Source organism: Nycticebus coucang, chromosome 12 (genome assembly GCF_027406575.1).
Source record: "Nycticebus coucang isolate mNycCou1 chromosome 12, mNycCou1.pri, whole genome shotgun sequence".
Lineage (NCBI taxonomy): Eukaryota > Metazoa > Chordata > Mammalia > Primates > Lorisidae > Nycticebus > Nycticebus coucang.
The window spans coordinates 36,280,437-36,296,981 of record NC_069791.1 but is presented as its reverse complement, the minus strand read 5'-3'; the positions used below and the strand labels follow the sequence as shown (position 1 = coordinate 36,296,981).

At 35.6% G+C, this 16,545-nt stretch overlaps 1 protein-coding gene across 3 annotated transcripts in view; it reads right to left on the bottom strand.

Moving 5' to 3' along the window:
* Positions 1-16,545, bottom strand: part of SOX5 (SRY-box transcription factor 5) — a 439,900-nt gene that overhangs the window by 332,775 nt on the left and 90,580 nt on the right. For all 3 annotated transcript variants that reach the window (XM_053556184.1, XM_053556185.1, XM_053556186.1), the window contains one exon: positions 3,362-3,572. In XM_053556184.1, the coding sequence (XP_053412159.1) occupies positions 3,362-3,572 (211 nt within the window). The remainder of the gene's footprint in view (positions 1-3,361; positions 3,573-16,545) is intronic.

Genomic DNA, 16,545 nt, shown 5'->3' with positions numbered 1-16,545 from the left:
GGAGAAGGAAAGGAGGATGAATAGGTGAAATGCAGGGGATGTTTGAGGGTGGTGAAAATATTCTGCATGGTACTGAGATGGTCATGGAGTGACAAATGCTCTTGTCAAAACACACAGACACGTACCACACAATGGGTGAACCCTAGTATAAACACATTTTAGAAAATCATTTAGGATTTGAGGAATACTAGGAAATACAGAAGAAACTGATTACAAATGGATGAAACAAACTCACTAAATGAGGTGGGGGAAAATTAAGTTACCTAAGTACTTTAAAAATGAACAGAATCTGTACAAGGAACTGTGCATGAGCACTACTCTCCAGCTGATAGATATTTCCCAGGGTGGTGCTAGTTAACAAGTCTGATACTGTTACAGGTGTAAGGTTGGACAACTAAATTCGTGAACTAATCCCAGAAAAAGTGCTATAAACCTCATTGCTAAACATCACTATGGTTACCTCCGAGAAGCATGCACCAATGCTCAGACTTAGTCTATATTTTAAAGCATTTTTCCTAGGATGAGTTTGCAAACTTCATTGTCAAGCCTGGTGCAATGACAACTCTGATGCCATTGAAAAAAAAAAAAAAAGTCCCAAAATTGCTTTGAAGGGTGGACGAGGCTCTGGCATCAGTGCATAGCTTCCCAAGGGGAGTCCTTCGAAGGTGACCATTGTGATATTTAGCAATGAGGTAGGTAGCACTTTTTCTAGGATGAGTTTGTGAACTTAACTGTCCAACCTGTATAAGAAGCTGGCGAGCAGAAGAACTCCAAATAAATTAGGCAATGACGTAAATACTCTAATTCTAATGAAGCAGGGAGTCCCTACTGGGTAAGTGTGGGCTGCACATTGCACCTTCCTTTTGAAGGCTGTGATGTGGAAGGGAGGTAGGAGAAACCTGCCAAACACTGTTTCACCCAAATGATCAAAATCAACATCGACATTCTTAATTACATGGAAAGCACGAGATTGATACAAGGCGACAAAAACAGTGTTTTATTTCGTGGTCTTCCTCCCTAAACCCCAGTTAAATTTAAAAGAAAAACATCAGACAAATTCCAACAGAGGAATGTTCTACGATATACCTGAATAGTTTCCTCAAAACTTTCAAGGTCATCAAAACCAAGGTTGGCTTGAGAAACTGTCATAGCCAAAAGGAGCCTAAAGAGACATGACAACTCCGTGTAAGGTGCGGTGCTTGATTACATCTTAAGACAGAACAGGCACACTTGATGAACATCTAAGTAAACCAGGGACTTTAGCTAATGATAAAGTACCAATATTGGTTCATCGATTATAACCAAGAGGCCATGCCGATGTAAGTTGTTAATAAGAGGACACTGTGTATACAGGGGAAAGGCGTACATGGGAACTCTGTACCATCTGCTTCATTTTTCTGTAAATCTAAGACTTAAAAACATAAAGACTATTAACTGAAAAACGAAGTAATGTCTGAATTATAGCAGCAAACCAGGGCCATACTTTAGAATATGTGGCAGCCAGTTTTTCTCAAGGTACATTTAATGACGGGAGATGCTCTCATACCAGAATGTTAAGTGAAACAGAGAGGATGCAAAATAATTTTACAAGTACAGATGCCCCCCTAGTTATAGTGGGGGCAAATCCTGATAGACCCACGGCAAGCTGTAAATGCTGTGAAGTCAAAAATGCATTTTAATACAGCTGACCTGCCAAACCTTGTAGCTTAGCTTAGACTACCTTAAATGTGCTCCGAACGCTTATATTAGCTTGCAGCTGGCCCAAGTCACCTGGCAACAGAGTGCCCCACGGAGGATCAGTTGTTTGCCCTCTGCATCATGTGGCTGACCGGAGGCTGTGGCTCAGGGCCGCTGCCCAGCATTAGGAGAAAGTGTCCTACTACATCTTGCCAGCCCGGAAAAAGATCAGAATTCAACTACGGCTTCTCCTGGGTGCATATTGCTTTCACATCATCATAAAGTTCAAAAATCATAATTGGAAGCACTGATAAAGCTAATCGTGTGAAGCGAGCAGAATATGTAAACACAAGGATGAAAAGGAAATTCATCATCAGGCTGAGTCATACCACAAAGCTACAACTGTAGGAGATTTTAGTTTTCTTTCTTATAATTTATTTATGTTTGAAGATAATTTTTAGTATAAGAAACTATGATATTTTTAATAGCAAGAAAACTCCCCAAATATGAAAACAATAAAACCATCTGGATCCTCCTCAAAACTCCATTTTTACCTCCACGAGAAAGAGAGGGGATGTAAGAAAAAATATCAGAGAGGTCTCTGGCTGACAAGAAGATATCTAAAATCACCTTTCATTTCTAAGATGGTGAGAATTGCAAAAGTTTTAGCCAAAATCCAGGTACTTGCCAGGCATCTGATAGGGACCCCAAAACATTTAATACCACATGACTCCCAAACATACTGGTTCACATACATTTTATGTCAGATATATTCATAATTTATCAGTGTTGTAACCAACAAGAGATGAACTCAACTCACTGTTGTGTGGAATGTGTGTATATTTTTGGTGGAAAGTATGTCTGTGCATGGCAGTCTGTTTATTTTGTGCCTGAGCTTTAAATTTCTACCTGATTGAAATAGGAGACATGTTCTTGAGTGGGATGTAGAACTCATGCTTAGGATGGACGCAGGTTTAAGCAGGAGTTAGTAAACATTTGTAGCATAAAAGATGAACGTCAATTATAGATGTGTGTACACTTTACAGCCTTTGTTTCAGTGGTTCATTTGCTTGAATTTTAAGACACATCACCTGCAGGCTACTATTGGCAACTATCAAAGAGATTTGGAAGATGAAATATTAAAAGAGAGCTTCTAGGAATTTGAATAAATGGGAATTTAAGTATATCCAACAGTTAAAGAATCACCAGTCTTTAAATATACAATAGGGTAAACCATTCGTTTTGATCTCTGTAAGAAATAGACCTATCTATCAAGGTGGGATCAAATGTATTCATGTATACAGGTTTCGGAATGCTATAAAATTCTAACATGATCCTTGAGGAGAGAAATAATAGACATGACCAAACTATACTGCAGGTGTTTGGCAAGTAGGTGACACTTCTGGGCCATCTTGGCACCTGGCACGTTCTATTCTCCAATCTTTAAAAATCAACCACAACTTACTCCTGTGTGAAAATAACATCACAACATAAATTAATGATTTTAAAAAATTGAGATACACATGCTTAAGTGTCTCTGGGAAAAAGAAAATCCATCTTCATAGCACTAGCTTTCAGTTTGGTCCAGTTAAAGAGTGTAAATCAAGAAACTGAAGTAAAGGTGAAAATCAAAATATTTCAATCAGGAAAGAAGAACAACTTGGTTTTCTTTCCCAGCCTTTACCTTCTGGCTCATTTTTAATGAGCTCTTCCATTTTCCTCTGCTTCAAGGTGTCAACAACATCAGCTAAGCTGCCTTTGCGCCGCTCAGGGGTTCCCAGGGCCGAACTAGACAAGGACTCGCCACTCTGTCGCCCACCTTCTTCTGCCTTCTGAGGTGAGGTAGATGAGTTGTGTGGGGCAAATGAAGACATAACTTTATTGCCATCAACTTCCTGAAAGAGAAGGCAAAGTTAAAAGAAACATTTTTGCTTAAAATTTGTCACTTTAAAAAAAAAAAATTGGTTCTGTGTCTTAACTCGGCGGAAACGTTTAAGAAAAATGGGAAATGTCCCTCTGCAAGAGCAAAAGCATCAAAGAAATTCCAAGAAAGAATAACTTCACTTTGCCGCCTAGCGCTAGTATAAGTCCATGATCCTAGGAGAATCCAAAATGTGGAGATTCTCTCCCTTAAACTGAGAACAAATTGCAAAATAATCTTAAAGTCTACATCGATTATCTTTGTCTGTTTTCCTGCTTTTGTGTTAGTTTTATGTCAGATATATTGAGTCAGATTTTTCTGAACATTAGATGTAGTAGTGGTCATCTGTATTAAACTTCCTCATGACGTTGGAATAATTAAGCAAATAATGCTACCTATACTTTATTTTCATTTTCAGGAGCTGTCTCTTCTTGCTAGTACTTCTGATTTGAGTTTTACTTCTCCGCCCTCTTCTCATGCTTTTAAGAAAGCATCAACCACACAGGTTATTCTGACATCAGACAAGAATATTGCAAATTCATTTTCTAATCTTATTTGTTACCTTAAAGAACTATCTCTGTCATAATCTTTGCTACTTTGCACTTGTTTTATAGGGCAAAAAAAGCTTTATTTGCCCAATAAAACAAATGTTTTTGACTCTTCATAATCATGTGTATATGTGAATGAAAAACATTCATTCTAGAATTCTAAAATGTAAACCATTGTATATTCTATTATCCTAATCCCCCCCACACACACACATTTCCTAGCACAGCTCTGGCAATCTGTATAACATTTGGGTTCTATTATTGATAAAAGACACTAAATTGAGTTTTCAGAATTTTTTCAGAAGGAATGATATTTATTTATTTATTTATTTATTTTATTTATTTTTTTTTTTTGTGGTTTTTGGCCGGGGCTGGGTTTGAACCCGCCACCTCCGGCATATGGGACCAGTGCCCTACTCCTTGAGCCACAGGCGCTGCCAGGAATGATATTTAAGTAAGAAAAAATTAATTTTCCTACTTAAAGATTTCCCTTGTCTAGTCTCTTCCACAATCTTTCAATTCAAATCACAGAACAGAGATTTTCTGAAAAATAAATAAATAAATAAAACTTAAGATCTTAGAGTCTTACCCTAACTATATTTCTTAATTCTACAGCATTATAAGTTTTCATTAAAATAAATTAGACTGTGTGTCCAGTTCATATTCCAGATAATAGATTATACCTATTGATACATTTCTTCTTTACCTATTTAAGTCATGTTAATAGGATCTGTAGACTCCAGAAAGGGGACCAGTCACACTGGTTGATATCTAATGACAGATAAGTTCATGATAATATTTTTGACTAGTTTAAAAATATACTAAGATACTTGATTTTAAAACTGTCTTCTAATTTAAAAAGTAGATTAATAGAAATATCAACACAAACATAATCTGTTAGTAAGTTTTTTTGTTGACAAAATTCGTGAGTACAGGGACAACAGGTATGTTAAATCATCGGTCTGCTGGATGCATCAGGGGCTTGGGGGAAAAGCAAAAATAAAAAAGTTCACTAACAGAATCTTCTACATTACATTTGCAAATCACAAATGGTTTCCACTTTTTGCAAACATTACACAATACCCCTCTAACTAGCCTTATACGTTGACCGAATATTCTGCAATTGGTGTACAATATACTTGGATTTAGAAATCAAATAAGCACAACGTAATAATGACCAGCCCTGCAGGTGAAGTGAAGGTATATTTCTGGAATTATTTATTTAAAACCCAAACATCAGCACAAGCAACCATGAAAACACACACACCCCTAAAGAGAACAATCAAAAATTCATTAAGTAAATTAACAGGAATGTTTTTCTAAGTGGCTCATAATACACGTTAGCTCAGTGTCACGTATAAATAAAAATACAGCAAAATCTTTGTATTCATTTTCCACAAAAGATCTTTCTGTTACACCTCTCCAAGGCCAAAAGCAGAAACATACCCATGTTAGCTTTACTTTGAACATTTCTATTTGTACTTCGTTTTCACATTAGGTGACGACAAAGTTTTGAAACGAGAATTTGGCAGCCCACCTTTACTTGCCATGATTAAAAAGGACAGACATCTTTCTACAGCATACCATCGCTAGAGGGAACAGCACCCAAATTTGTATGCAATCAAGTCTATCCAAATATCACAAAATATATACAAATAAAGTATCCCATTTTGCATGTCTCTAACTTTTTTACACTTTCAAAAGGAAGGTAAGTTTAACATATGTCACAAGGATGCTAAACTTAGTTGCTGGACCAGTATAGAATTAATTAATTAATTAAAAATTATGGCTATTTCAAGCGGGAATATTTACCTTTTCACTATTTCACCTAAGTGATTACATTGCAGCCTCTGGCACCATTTAACAGTTTCGTATAGTTAACAGCTGTTTCAGGGCGGGATTCCACTGCTCATTTACCCTTTGTTAGAGAGTGCTGGCGCAGTCATCAGTCATGGAAGTCCTATCTTTCTTGCAGTTTCTTCCCTGGGACTGCATTTGCCACAGCTGAATTTAATGACTGCATATTTCTCTTCACTTTGGTGTCAGGGAATATCCAGAGGGTCAACTATCAAGGGCCTAAATGGTCCAGACCAGTCATCTACATTTCATCAAGTTGTTGAACTCTAAAGACAAGCTTCAGTATTTATTATATCTTCAAATAAGCTCCAAGATTTGGGATGTATGACTTCTAAAATCTTTTGATCAAAGAAGATTCTAAGCTTTCAGAGTGAAGTTGATAATCTTCCTTCATTATTCCTTAACAAACTTAACTCTGTCTTCTTTGAAACCTTTGCAACCAAGAGAAAAAGGAGAGTCTGCCCAACTTACTTATATCGTCATAGACTTATCCTTCCTAACGTTGCAAACCAATGGCAAGGGGGTTAGAGACTTGGGAAGACAAACAGTCCCCGACTATCCTCCCATATGATATGTACTTTGTGACTGTTGAATGTCTTCTTGTTAATTCATTCTAAAGATAGCATTTTGCCATGAATGCTTCAAGGGAAATATTATTTCAACCTTAATCTTTACATTGTAATTTATACAATGTGGTAATTAATAATTACTTTTTTTTTCTTTTACGAGACAAGATCTCACTCTGTTGAGTGCAATGGTGTGATCACAGCTTACTGCAGCTTCTAACTCCTTGAACTCAAACGATCCTCCTGCCTTAGCCTCATGAGTAGCTGCGACTACAGGCATGAGCCACCATATACAACTAATTTTTTAATTATTGCAGAGATGGGGTCTCTCTATGTTGTCTAGGCTGGTCTTGCGTTCCTAGGCTCAAGCAATCCTTCCACCTCTGTCCAGTCTCTCAAAGTGCTAGAATTACAGGCATGAGCCACCATGCCCAGCCAAGAACAATTATTTGAAAAAGAAGCGATCATATGGAATGACCACATATACATGTTTCTGTTTTTTATTCAAATGACATTTCAACCTTGACTTCTGGTCTCAAGAAAAAAATAATATCATCCTTACTTCTCAGTCCTATAAACTGAAATTAAATTACTACAGGGTAGTAAAAATAGTATATCTGCTATGCGATTCATCAAAATATAATTAATAAGAAGGACAGCTTTTATTCAATACTTTGTGGCAGGCACTTTTTAAAGTGACTTACATGCATTAATATATATGGCATTAATTAATTGATCCTCATGGCGAGCTTAATTATGATTTCCCTTTCATAGTTGGAGAAACTGAAGCACACAAACTGAACTACAGTAAATGCCTTAAGTCGCAAGACTAATAAAAGATAGGGTAGAAAATCAACCCCAACTCATTGGGCTCCAGAGCCCTCATTCCTAACCATAGGGTTATTATGGCTCCTTTTTTAAAAATGAAAAATCTATACCTCTATCTATCTACCCATGTTATGGGTGAATAAGACCTATTGTCTTCTTTATGTATGAAAATGAGGTTTCCATTTCAGTATGTTCAACTACTAAAGAAATGATACATTTAAATCAACTAAATTAACTACATTCCAGATTTATAAATGGCCATACTGTTTATGTCACATGCAAAAAACCTTAAATTTTCTTTTCTTTTTTAGACTCACTTTGTCACCCTAGGTAGAGTTCCATAGCGTCATAGCTCACAGCAACCTCAAACTCCTGGGCACAAGTGATCCTTTTGCCTCAGCCTCCAGCCACAACACCCGGCTATTTTTAGAGACAAGGTCTTGCTCTGGCTCAAGCTGGTCTCCAATTCCTGAGCTCAAGCAATCCATTCATGTCAGCCTCACACAGTGCTAGGATTACAGGCGTGAGCCACCACATCTGACCCCATACGTTAAGTTTTAAAGAATTATTTAAATAAAACACATATGTTTTATTTCTAAGTCACTAATCAGAGTAATGGTACTCAGGAGTTTATGGGTTTTTTAACCAGCTTTATAAAATCTGTGGACATCTCTAGTAGCCATTCTAGTAAAATAAAGTTTTGAACCTGGAAAACAGCTAGATTTAGACTACCATTAATTAGAGTCTCATGCATTCAAGTTTATTAATTTTGGTCTTGCGTAGAGGCACCATAAAGTGAACTACAGAAACACAGAAAAAGGCGCTTTCACGCTCAACAAGTTTTGATGCGATTATTTTCTTCTAGCTATGGGCTATTCTTGTACGATAAGGTAAAACAAAATTTTGAAAATATCTTTAAAGTTACATTATTTGGTTATTCCTTAAATTATGTCAACAGGGGATAAAAATATATCTTTCACAAATGTTGAAATGGAATTTTGCTACATGTAAAAATTTCTTTTTCTGTCAAATAAGGAGGTGCCAAGCTTAATTTAGTAATAGAAAAAAATACTGTTGCATGAAAAACTTTTCAGTTATTTTTGAAGTTTTCTTAATCAAAATATTTTTTCATAAAATTTCCGCATGAAACCACCCTAAATCATGCAGATTTCTTTGTATTTCAGATCCCTTGATGATAGCTATAAATGCTCTCCAAAAACATATGCATGTAAATATATGCACACTCAGGCCCCTGCACACACAATTTCATCAAGTTTCATAAAGTTAATTTTCTATTCTCATAGTTCCAGCTATGCACCTACTCCATAAATCCCCTAGGAACTCTTATGAGCTGTATAGTACAGGTACTATAAACTAATCAATATATACAATTAGATGATTTTAAGTAACCAGTTATTTGCAAAAAGCCTTAATTATAGCTTTCATTGTTAAGATTCACTAAAGGTATATGTGTCAGTAAAAATTATACTACTCCTAAGATAAAAATTTAGAAATACACTTACTCTTTAAAAAGTAATAAATAGGCTGGGCATGATGGCTTGCACATTTGATCCCAGCAGTCTGGGAGGCCAAGGCAGGAGGATTGCTTGCGTTTAGGAGTTCGAGACCGGCCTGAGTAAGAGCGATATCCTGTCTCTATTAAAAGTAGGAAAATTAGCTGAGCATGGTGGTGTGTGCTTGGGAGGCTGAGGCAGAAGGATCACTTGAACCCAGGAATTTGAATTTTGCAGTGAGCTATGAAGATGCCATTGTACTCTAGCCTGGGTGACAAGAGTCAGATTCTGTCTTCAAAAACAGTAATAAACACAAAAATACATCTGACAAGCTCTGTTTTCTTATTTTAGCAAACACCTTACGATGATAATACACACAGAAATGTGAAATGCAAGACAGAATTGTCAACTTTTGTAAATGTGTGTTACAATTTTGACGGCAAGTCGTATCAACTCAATTTTCAAATTTTAGTGTTCTTGAAAACAGGATGTAAACTTAATAAAGACACTGTGATAAAAAAACAACATGTTAAAAAAACTCAATAAAGAAAACAAAGCTATTTTTTTTTCGTTAATATGATTAAATTCAGTATTCTGGGAACAAGATATGGCCAGTTCCCAATTCCTACAAAACTAAAGTCATCACTTGCAGACAGACCTCTGAACAGAGTTTTGTTATAATTACAGCTGATTTTAAAGCCATCCAATTTAAAGTCTTTCTTTAACTTTTGTCCAAAAAAGAGCATCTTAATGTGTACTTAGATCCAATAATTTAAAATTAAAAAAAGAAAAAAGTAAAAAAAAGGGGGGGGGAGGGAGGAGGGAACGACAGGTTCTTTACATGGTCTCTTGGTAGTGAAATTCCCTGAAAATTAGTATTTTGAATCTTTAAGAACATTTGATTATTATAATATAAAAAATGGATAGAAATTCTAAGGTACTTAAACAGAGTTTCTTTTTGTTGTTAATTATTTTTTTATTTCAAATTAATATAAGGGTACATACAATTAGGGTACATAGTCTGCATTTGCTAGGTCAAGTCCAAGCTGCAGGAGGTAGGTCATATACCCTTACACTGTACTTGAGAGGGGACAGCTTATCACACCCTGTCCTCCTTCCCTCCTTCTTTAATTTAAATGTGTTTTTCTCTCAATTGGGCCTGCAGTGGTTGACCTACTACTTTTACATTAATATTGAGTACACTGCTTTTCCATTCTCGTGATATTTTACTTAGGAGGACTCCTCTAAATCCTTCCAGGTAAATATAAAAGATAAGAAATCACAATCTTTCTTTTTAGCTGAATAGTATTCCACACTATACATGTACCACAGTTTATGTATTCAGTCATAGACTGATGGGCACTTAGGTTGTTTCCACATTTTTTGCAATTGCAAATTGAGCTGCTATAAACATTCAAGTGCAAATGTGCATATGATGATATGATTTTTTTTTTCTTCTGAGTAGATACCTGGCTTTTTTTTTTTATTCTATGATCTACGAAAAGCTCTGTATTTTATGTCTAGCTGAGCTCTAATTTTTAAAGAATATGTAAGAAAACTTACAGATTAATTTGCTTCTTAGCTACAGATATAACCCACTTTTGGGGTAGAGCTAGTATTATAAATAGTGACAGGTCTCACCGACTTTAAGCAAAATATTATCACTTTATAAAAGTGATTCCATTTTATTTCAAAAAATTAAAATTATTGCCTTTAGGAAAATATACTTTGCAGCATAAGAAATTTTGTTTAATAAACTTTGTAATAAAAGTTTTAAAAGGTAGATTGCTTCTTCCAAAAAATTGTTCCTGAAGAATTTGGATTCAAGCAGTTATTGGTGAGCCCAGTGTGGCCTTCCTTTTACTTCTTTACTTAGTACCTGACTGAGATCAGGTTTCATAACCTCTCTCAGCTTTACAGTCCTCATCTGCAAACTGGGGCTTTTCTGACAATGTCACTTGAAGATTGAATGTAAAAATACGTGTAAAATGAGGGGCATGCTGTAGATGCACAGTAGATGCTAATTCTCCTCCTTAACCTTTATTTTTATTTAATAAAATAATATGCACATATTAAAAAAAAAGTATAAGATCTGTCCACATTTCAGAAATTTCTTGTGTATTTAAGGATAGTGCAAATAGAAGTAAGAGCTGTTTGATATTTTTTCAATACCTAAAAATATAGACCTTTTAAAAGATTGCTTTTCAACAGGACAGAAATTCAGCCGAAGTCTAATTTGGTTTGTGTTTTTTTGCCAAGTATTGAGATGAAATGTTAGCTTAGGCTTACATGTGATTATTGATTATAAATAACTATTCCAAGTATTTTTTTTTAAGTACATTCAAATGGTACTAAACAACAATGAAGAGTGATAGGTAGCTTAGTGACAGGTGATTTGTATAAACATGATTCTCACAGTGGCCCTCAAACCAACCTTCCTGGCATCACTGGCGAATATTTAGTACATTATCTTCAGGCCTTACCCCAGACTTCTGAATTAGAAATTCAGGAGGTGAGGCCCAATAAGAAGTGATGTTAACAAGCATTCCCGGTGAGATGAAGTCTAACAACCTCATGCTAAAGTTTGCGGAACATTGTTAGAATAAAAACTGGTGAGAGTCAAAGAAAGAAAAATAGGGAAAGGAGGAAAGAGGGAGAAGATTAAAAGGTGCAGTGGGGAAGAAAGACATTAAAGGGATGAGACATACAGAATTTGAGAGGACAGAAATGGTAATATATTCCAGGGAAGAGAATGGGGGTCGCTGGGGGCAGCAAGGTGGGGCAGGAGCCTGGTGGAGAGTCAGCATCACGTGTGGGATTCAAAAAAAACCCCACACATGTGGGAGGAAAATGATGCTGTCTGATTTTTTTAATAGCCATTTTGACATCTGTTGAAACAGGCTTATGTTGCTGATTCTTAACTAACTGTACAGATTAGAGCACCTAAAATTTTTGTCAAAATTGCATTGTGCAAATACTGTTTTTAGAAATGTACCAAAAATTTGGTTTCAATTTATTAATAGCTTGACCTCTTCTATAATATGTATAAAAACATATGACAGTAGGTTTACTTTGTTCTTTAAATCACTATCATCTTTATCATCTAATTTAATTCCAGGGAACAAAACTAAAAATTGAGGGCAACTTTTTGGATTATCAATAAAATACGGTACACAGAGGGGCAAAATAGTTTAGAAAAATCTCTTCTTAGTTATGTAGCAGAGGGTCTAATGGTTGCTTTTTGTTAAATACTGCAGAATCACATTTGCTGAGAGTTTCTGAAACACTGCATTCAGGAATAAAACGTATGTTTTCATATGCTCTCAAAACCACTTAATAAGCAAAAGTGGCATTTAGAGAATTGCTAATACATTAACTAATAGAACCTGTAAAAACAAAGAGCATTCTGTGCTGTGACAACCTCATTATCTTCCTGCCGCTGATTTGTAAGTGCTGTGTCTTACTCATGTTTAAACATCTCACAGATACACTTTAAGACACTTGATGGTCTTGTCCCTGAGGGCTCAAAGGTCAACCATAAGATGTTTCTACACAAAAATTAGGCTACGTATCAAAACACTCCCATTTAGAATTTCTCATTTACAATAAATGTACCATGTATCCTAACTAACCATAGATTATATTTAATAATTCTACCATGTTCCTATGAAGTCTCTAGAATACTATTTTTGTAATTGTTAGTAAACTTGAGTACACACATTCTCACTCCTCCCTGAGTCTAAAGGAAGAAATGAGACATGCGGAATTCCTCAGATTTTGATCTGGGTGCTAAAATATTTAAGTTAGTTGCTTGGCGATAAGGAAACTAGGAGAAATGACTTCTTTTTATCGCACATAGCCATGAATGCAGATCTCACGCAGAATAGACACTCAGTAAAGTTAACAAGTCACATGCTTGCTAGCACTGCTTGTAACTGGAAACTGACTACATATCCTGTAATAAATAAAACAGACAGCGGTCTCCTATACAGTAAGATAAAACAGCACAAGGTAGGGTTAAGCAAACTGGAGTCAGGGTGTTTGGGTTCAAATCCAGACTGTTATTTATTAACTGCATAACCTTGGGCAAGTTATCTAAACTCAGTACACCTCATTTTCTTGATACGGTAAATAGGGTAATCAATAACTAACTTATATGTGCGTATATATACATACATATGTGTATCAATATAAAATTTATCTCCAGATTTTAACAGTGATGAGATTAATTAAATGTTAAAAAGAAATTATTTCATTCACTCAATTTTCCCTTTACTTCATGCAATAAAAATATTTTGAATGCTATCTTGCGAGCTGGCAGAAAGATGGGTTAAGAAGAGATTCCAAAGCCAAACAACTTTGGTTCAAATCCTGGTATGACCAAAATTGACGAGTTGTGTTACCTCAGACAAGTTATTTAATCTTTCTATGCCTCGGTTTTCTCATCTGTAAAATGGGATTGTACTACCACCTACCTCACTGAGCTCTTAGAGGATTATGAGTGAAGACATTATGGGTTATATGAGTGGCGGGTTCACATAAATTGATGTATGTGGTACAAGTTACTGCAATTCATATAACGGTAACTGGGAGACAGCAAGAGCTAGATGAGTGTTTGTTATTTTAAGTGATATAACACGTAAAACCTAAGAGTCACATGAGTGTTTAGTATAAAACACTGGAAGAAAACACAGAATATACGAAAATTAAAAGAACAAACAGGCTCCTTGCAAGGAAAATAAGGAGAAGAAGAAGAAGAAATTAGGGAGAGGCCAATCTTTTCTCTCATCCACTCTAACTAAAAAATTAAACTGCATATTCAAGTGGTTTCAGGGTTCTCTCTGCACACCCCATGGAAATACAGTCTTAAAAAATAATCCAAAAATGGGCGGAGCCTGTAGCTCAGTGGGTAGGACACAAGCCATGTACACCGAGGCTGGCAGCTTCGAACCCGGCCTGGGCCAGCTAAGGCAACAATGACAATTGCAACAACAACAACAACAACAAAAAATAGCCAAGCATTGTGTCAGGTGCTATAGTCCCAGCTACTTGAGAGGCTGAGGCAAGGGAATCACTTAAGTCCAAAAGTTGAGGCCGCTGTGAGCTGTGACACTATAACACTCTACCCAGGGTGACAGCTTAAAACTGTCTCAAAAAAAAAGAAAAAGAATAATTCAAAAATATTTCAGTATAAGCCACATTAAAAGATAACCTAATACATACATTATTATTATTATTATTATTATTATTATTATTATTATTATTGTTTGGGATTCCTTGAGGCTACAAAGAATTAGGTTATACTGATTGCATTTGTTAGGTAAAGCCCCTCTTATAATTGTTTCCCACCCCCAAGATTATTTTTAAAGAAAAGAATGTCGTGTGGTGTCAGCGGGCTTTTATTGCTGTTGCATATTCCACTTTCAAAATTCACAGTTTCATGATTATCTACAAAGTGACAACTCTAAAATGATCAAAGAAAGAAATACTCAATTACTGCCCATTATAAAATAAACTTTGAAAATTTGAAATAAATTAAAACTAATGAATTACTTTTTCATAAATATGTGATACCAGTTCCTTAGTATGCCATATTTGCATTTTTCTTTCACTTCTTTCTTTCTTCGTGTGAGATGGGCAAATCAAGATTTTTCTTTTTTTGTGAGGACATTAGCACTACTAGGTTCTCTGGCAAATAAATCCTTTAGGTTCCTTTACACTGTACGGATAAACAATAGTTATAATAAGAGGAAGAACAGATGAAATATGCATTTTCATTTTTGCTAGCTTCTCTGTATGTCGGCAGTGCCTTGACCTGAGCCCCTTGTGGGCAGTAGGCGTCCTCACTAAATCAGGTTAATTTCACAGCCTAAAGTCAGTCTACTGTGTTAAGCTATTGGACTAATTCCACCTTCCTAGTCTAAAAAATTCTAAGGGACCTGATTTTCTATACTAATTAAGACTTTCAGTAGAGTGCTATACTTAGGATAAAAGTAGCATTTCTTTTGTTTTGTTTTTTCATAAGGAAAATTTCACATGAATGGACACTGGGCATTGATTTGAAATATGGGAAGCCCAAGTTTCTGTTTTCATCCTAAAAGTTTGCTCGGGCATTGAGCAGTCCATACGCTCTTACAAGATTTCTCAACTAGCTTAATTATTTATTCCCATCATAAAGCAGAATTATTGAGGCCACTTCGGTAAATATGGGAGGATAATTCCATAGCTCACAAAATTACTGAGACATTGGTATTTTCACATAAAACATTAAGTTGTCTGCAAAGATTATTTTCAAGAAGTTTATATGATCAATACTGTTTATAGATTTTTGCTATTTTAGTTTCATAGTTTAAAAGAATCTTTAAAATACCTCTGTATGATTAGGTAGTTTTCCTGACCAAATACACAAAATTGGTTTAAATTCACTAGCATTTCACTAAAAAAAAAAAAAAAAAAATACGACTACCACTCAAGAGTTCTTAAAGGCAGTGTTCTAAGTGTTTTCTGAACTTTATCTTTTATAATTGTCAGAAAAATTCCATGAAGAATTTTCTTTCTATTTAACATAGGAGAAAATTGAGTTTCTGAGATTAATTTACCCAAAGTAAGGCCAAGAAATGGCAAACTGGAGAACTGAACTCAAGATCCAATTTTAAAACCCTTGCTGGTCATCATCAGTCCACCCTGCCTTCTTTAACTACTTCAAGTGCTTGAGAGATACCAAAGGTAAAAGAAAATAAAGCTGATTTTCTCTCTCCTCGAAGAGTTTAAATTAAATTTGAGAAGCACTGAAATGCACATGAAACAATTAGTAATCATAACAACTATAATAAGGGCTAATTTGTAGAGCAGCAAATTACACATGTAAAGGAAGTTTAGAGAAGAGAGAATATTGGAAATCAAAGAAACATGGAAGCTTGTTTATCGTAGCACTAAGCACACGGCTTTGGGGTTGTTTACTTAATTTTCTTTTTATACCATGTCTGATTATGCATCAGGTATCCTAGACCCTGTTATTAGTGTTCAATAAATAATACGGAATTAATTATTAATTTATTAAATCTTTATGTATACTCTTTTGGTCTAAGCGTAGAAGAACTAAGCAGAATGGAAAAGATATATAGCATTCCCAGAGGCATCATCTGGGAAATTTTATAGTCTAGGTGCACACACACTCCAGGGAAGGAAGTGGTTTAAGCCAAAGAAATAGAGAATAATAAATAGGACTGACTAACGTAAGGAAGGTCATTTCATGAAGGGTCGTGAAAGTCAAGTAGCGGAGTTTACATTTGACCTGGCAGGCAGCGAGGAACTATTGTTGATTCTATAGCGAGCGATTCCACTAAAGTAGCTTGTTAGGAAGATTAGCCTAGCAGTGGTATGTAGAATTAATTGGGTAGAGGAGAAAGTAAGGATCTCTACTGAATAGAGAACTGTTACCATGACACGTATGTGACAATAAAAAGCCTTCCACTAGATTGTAGCAGTGAGAGTTGAAAAGAACCATCAAATCTATCTGTCATCTGTGATTATCAACTGTTTGGGAAAATAGGTTGCACTCAGCAAGGAGCTTTTTTCAAACTGCATATATTCAAATTATTTTTGTTCACATTCCCCAGTACATGGCCCTTCCC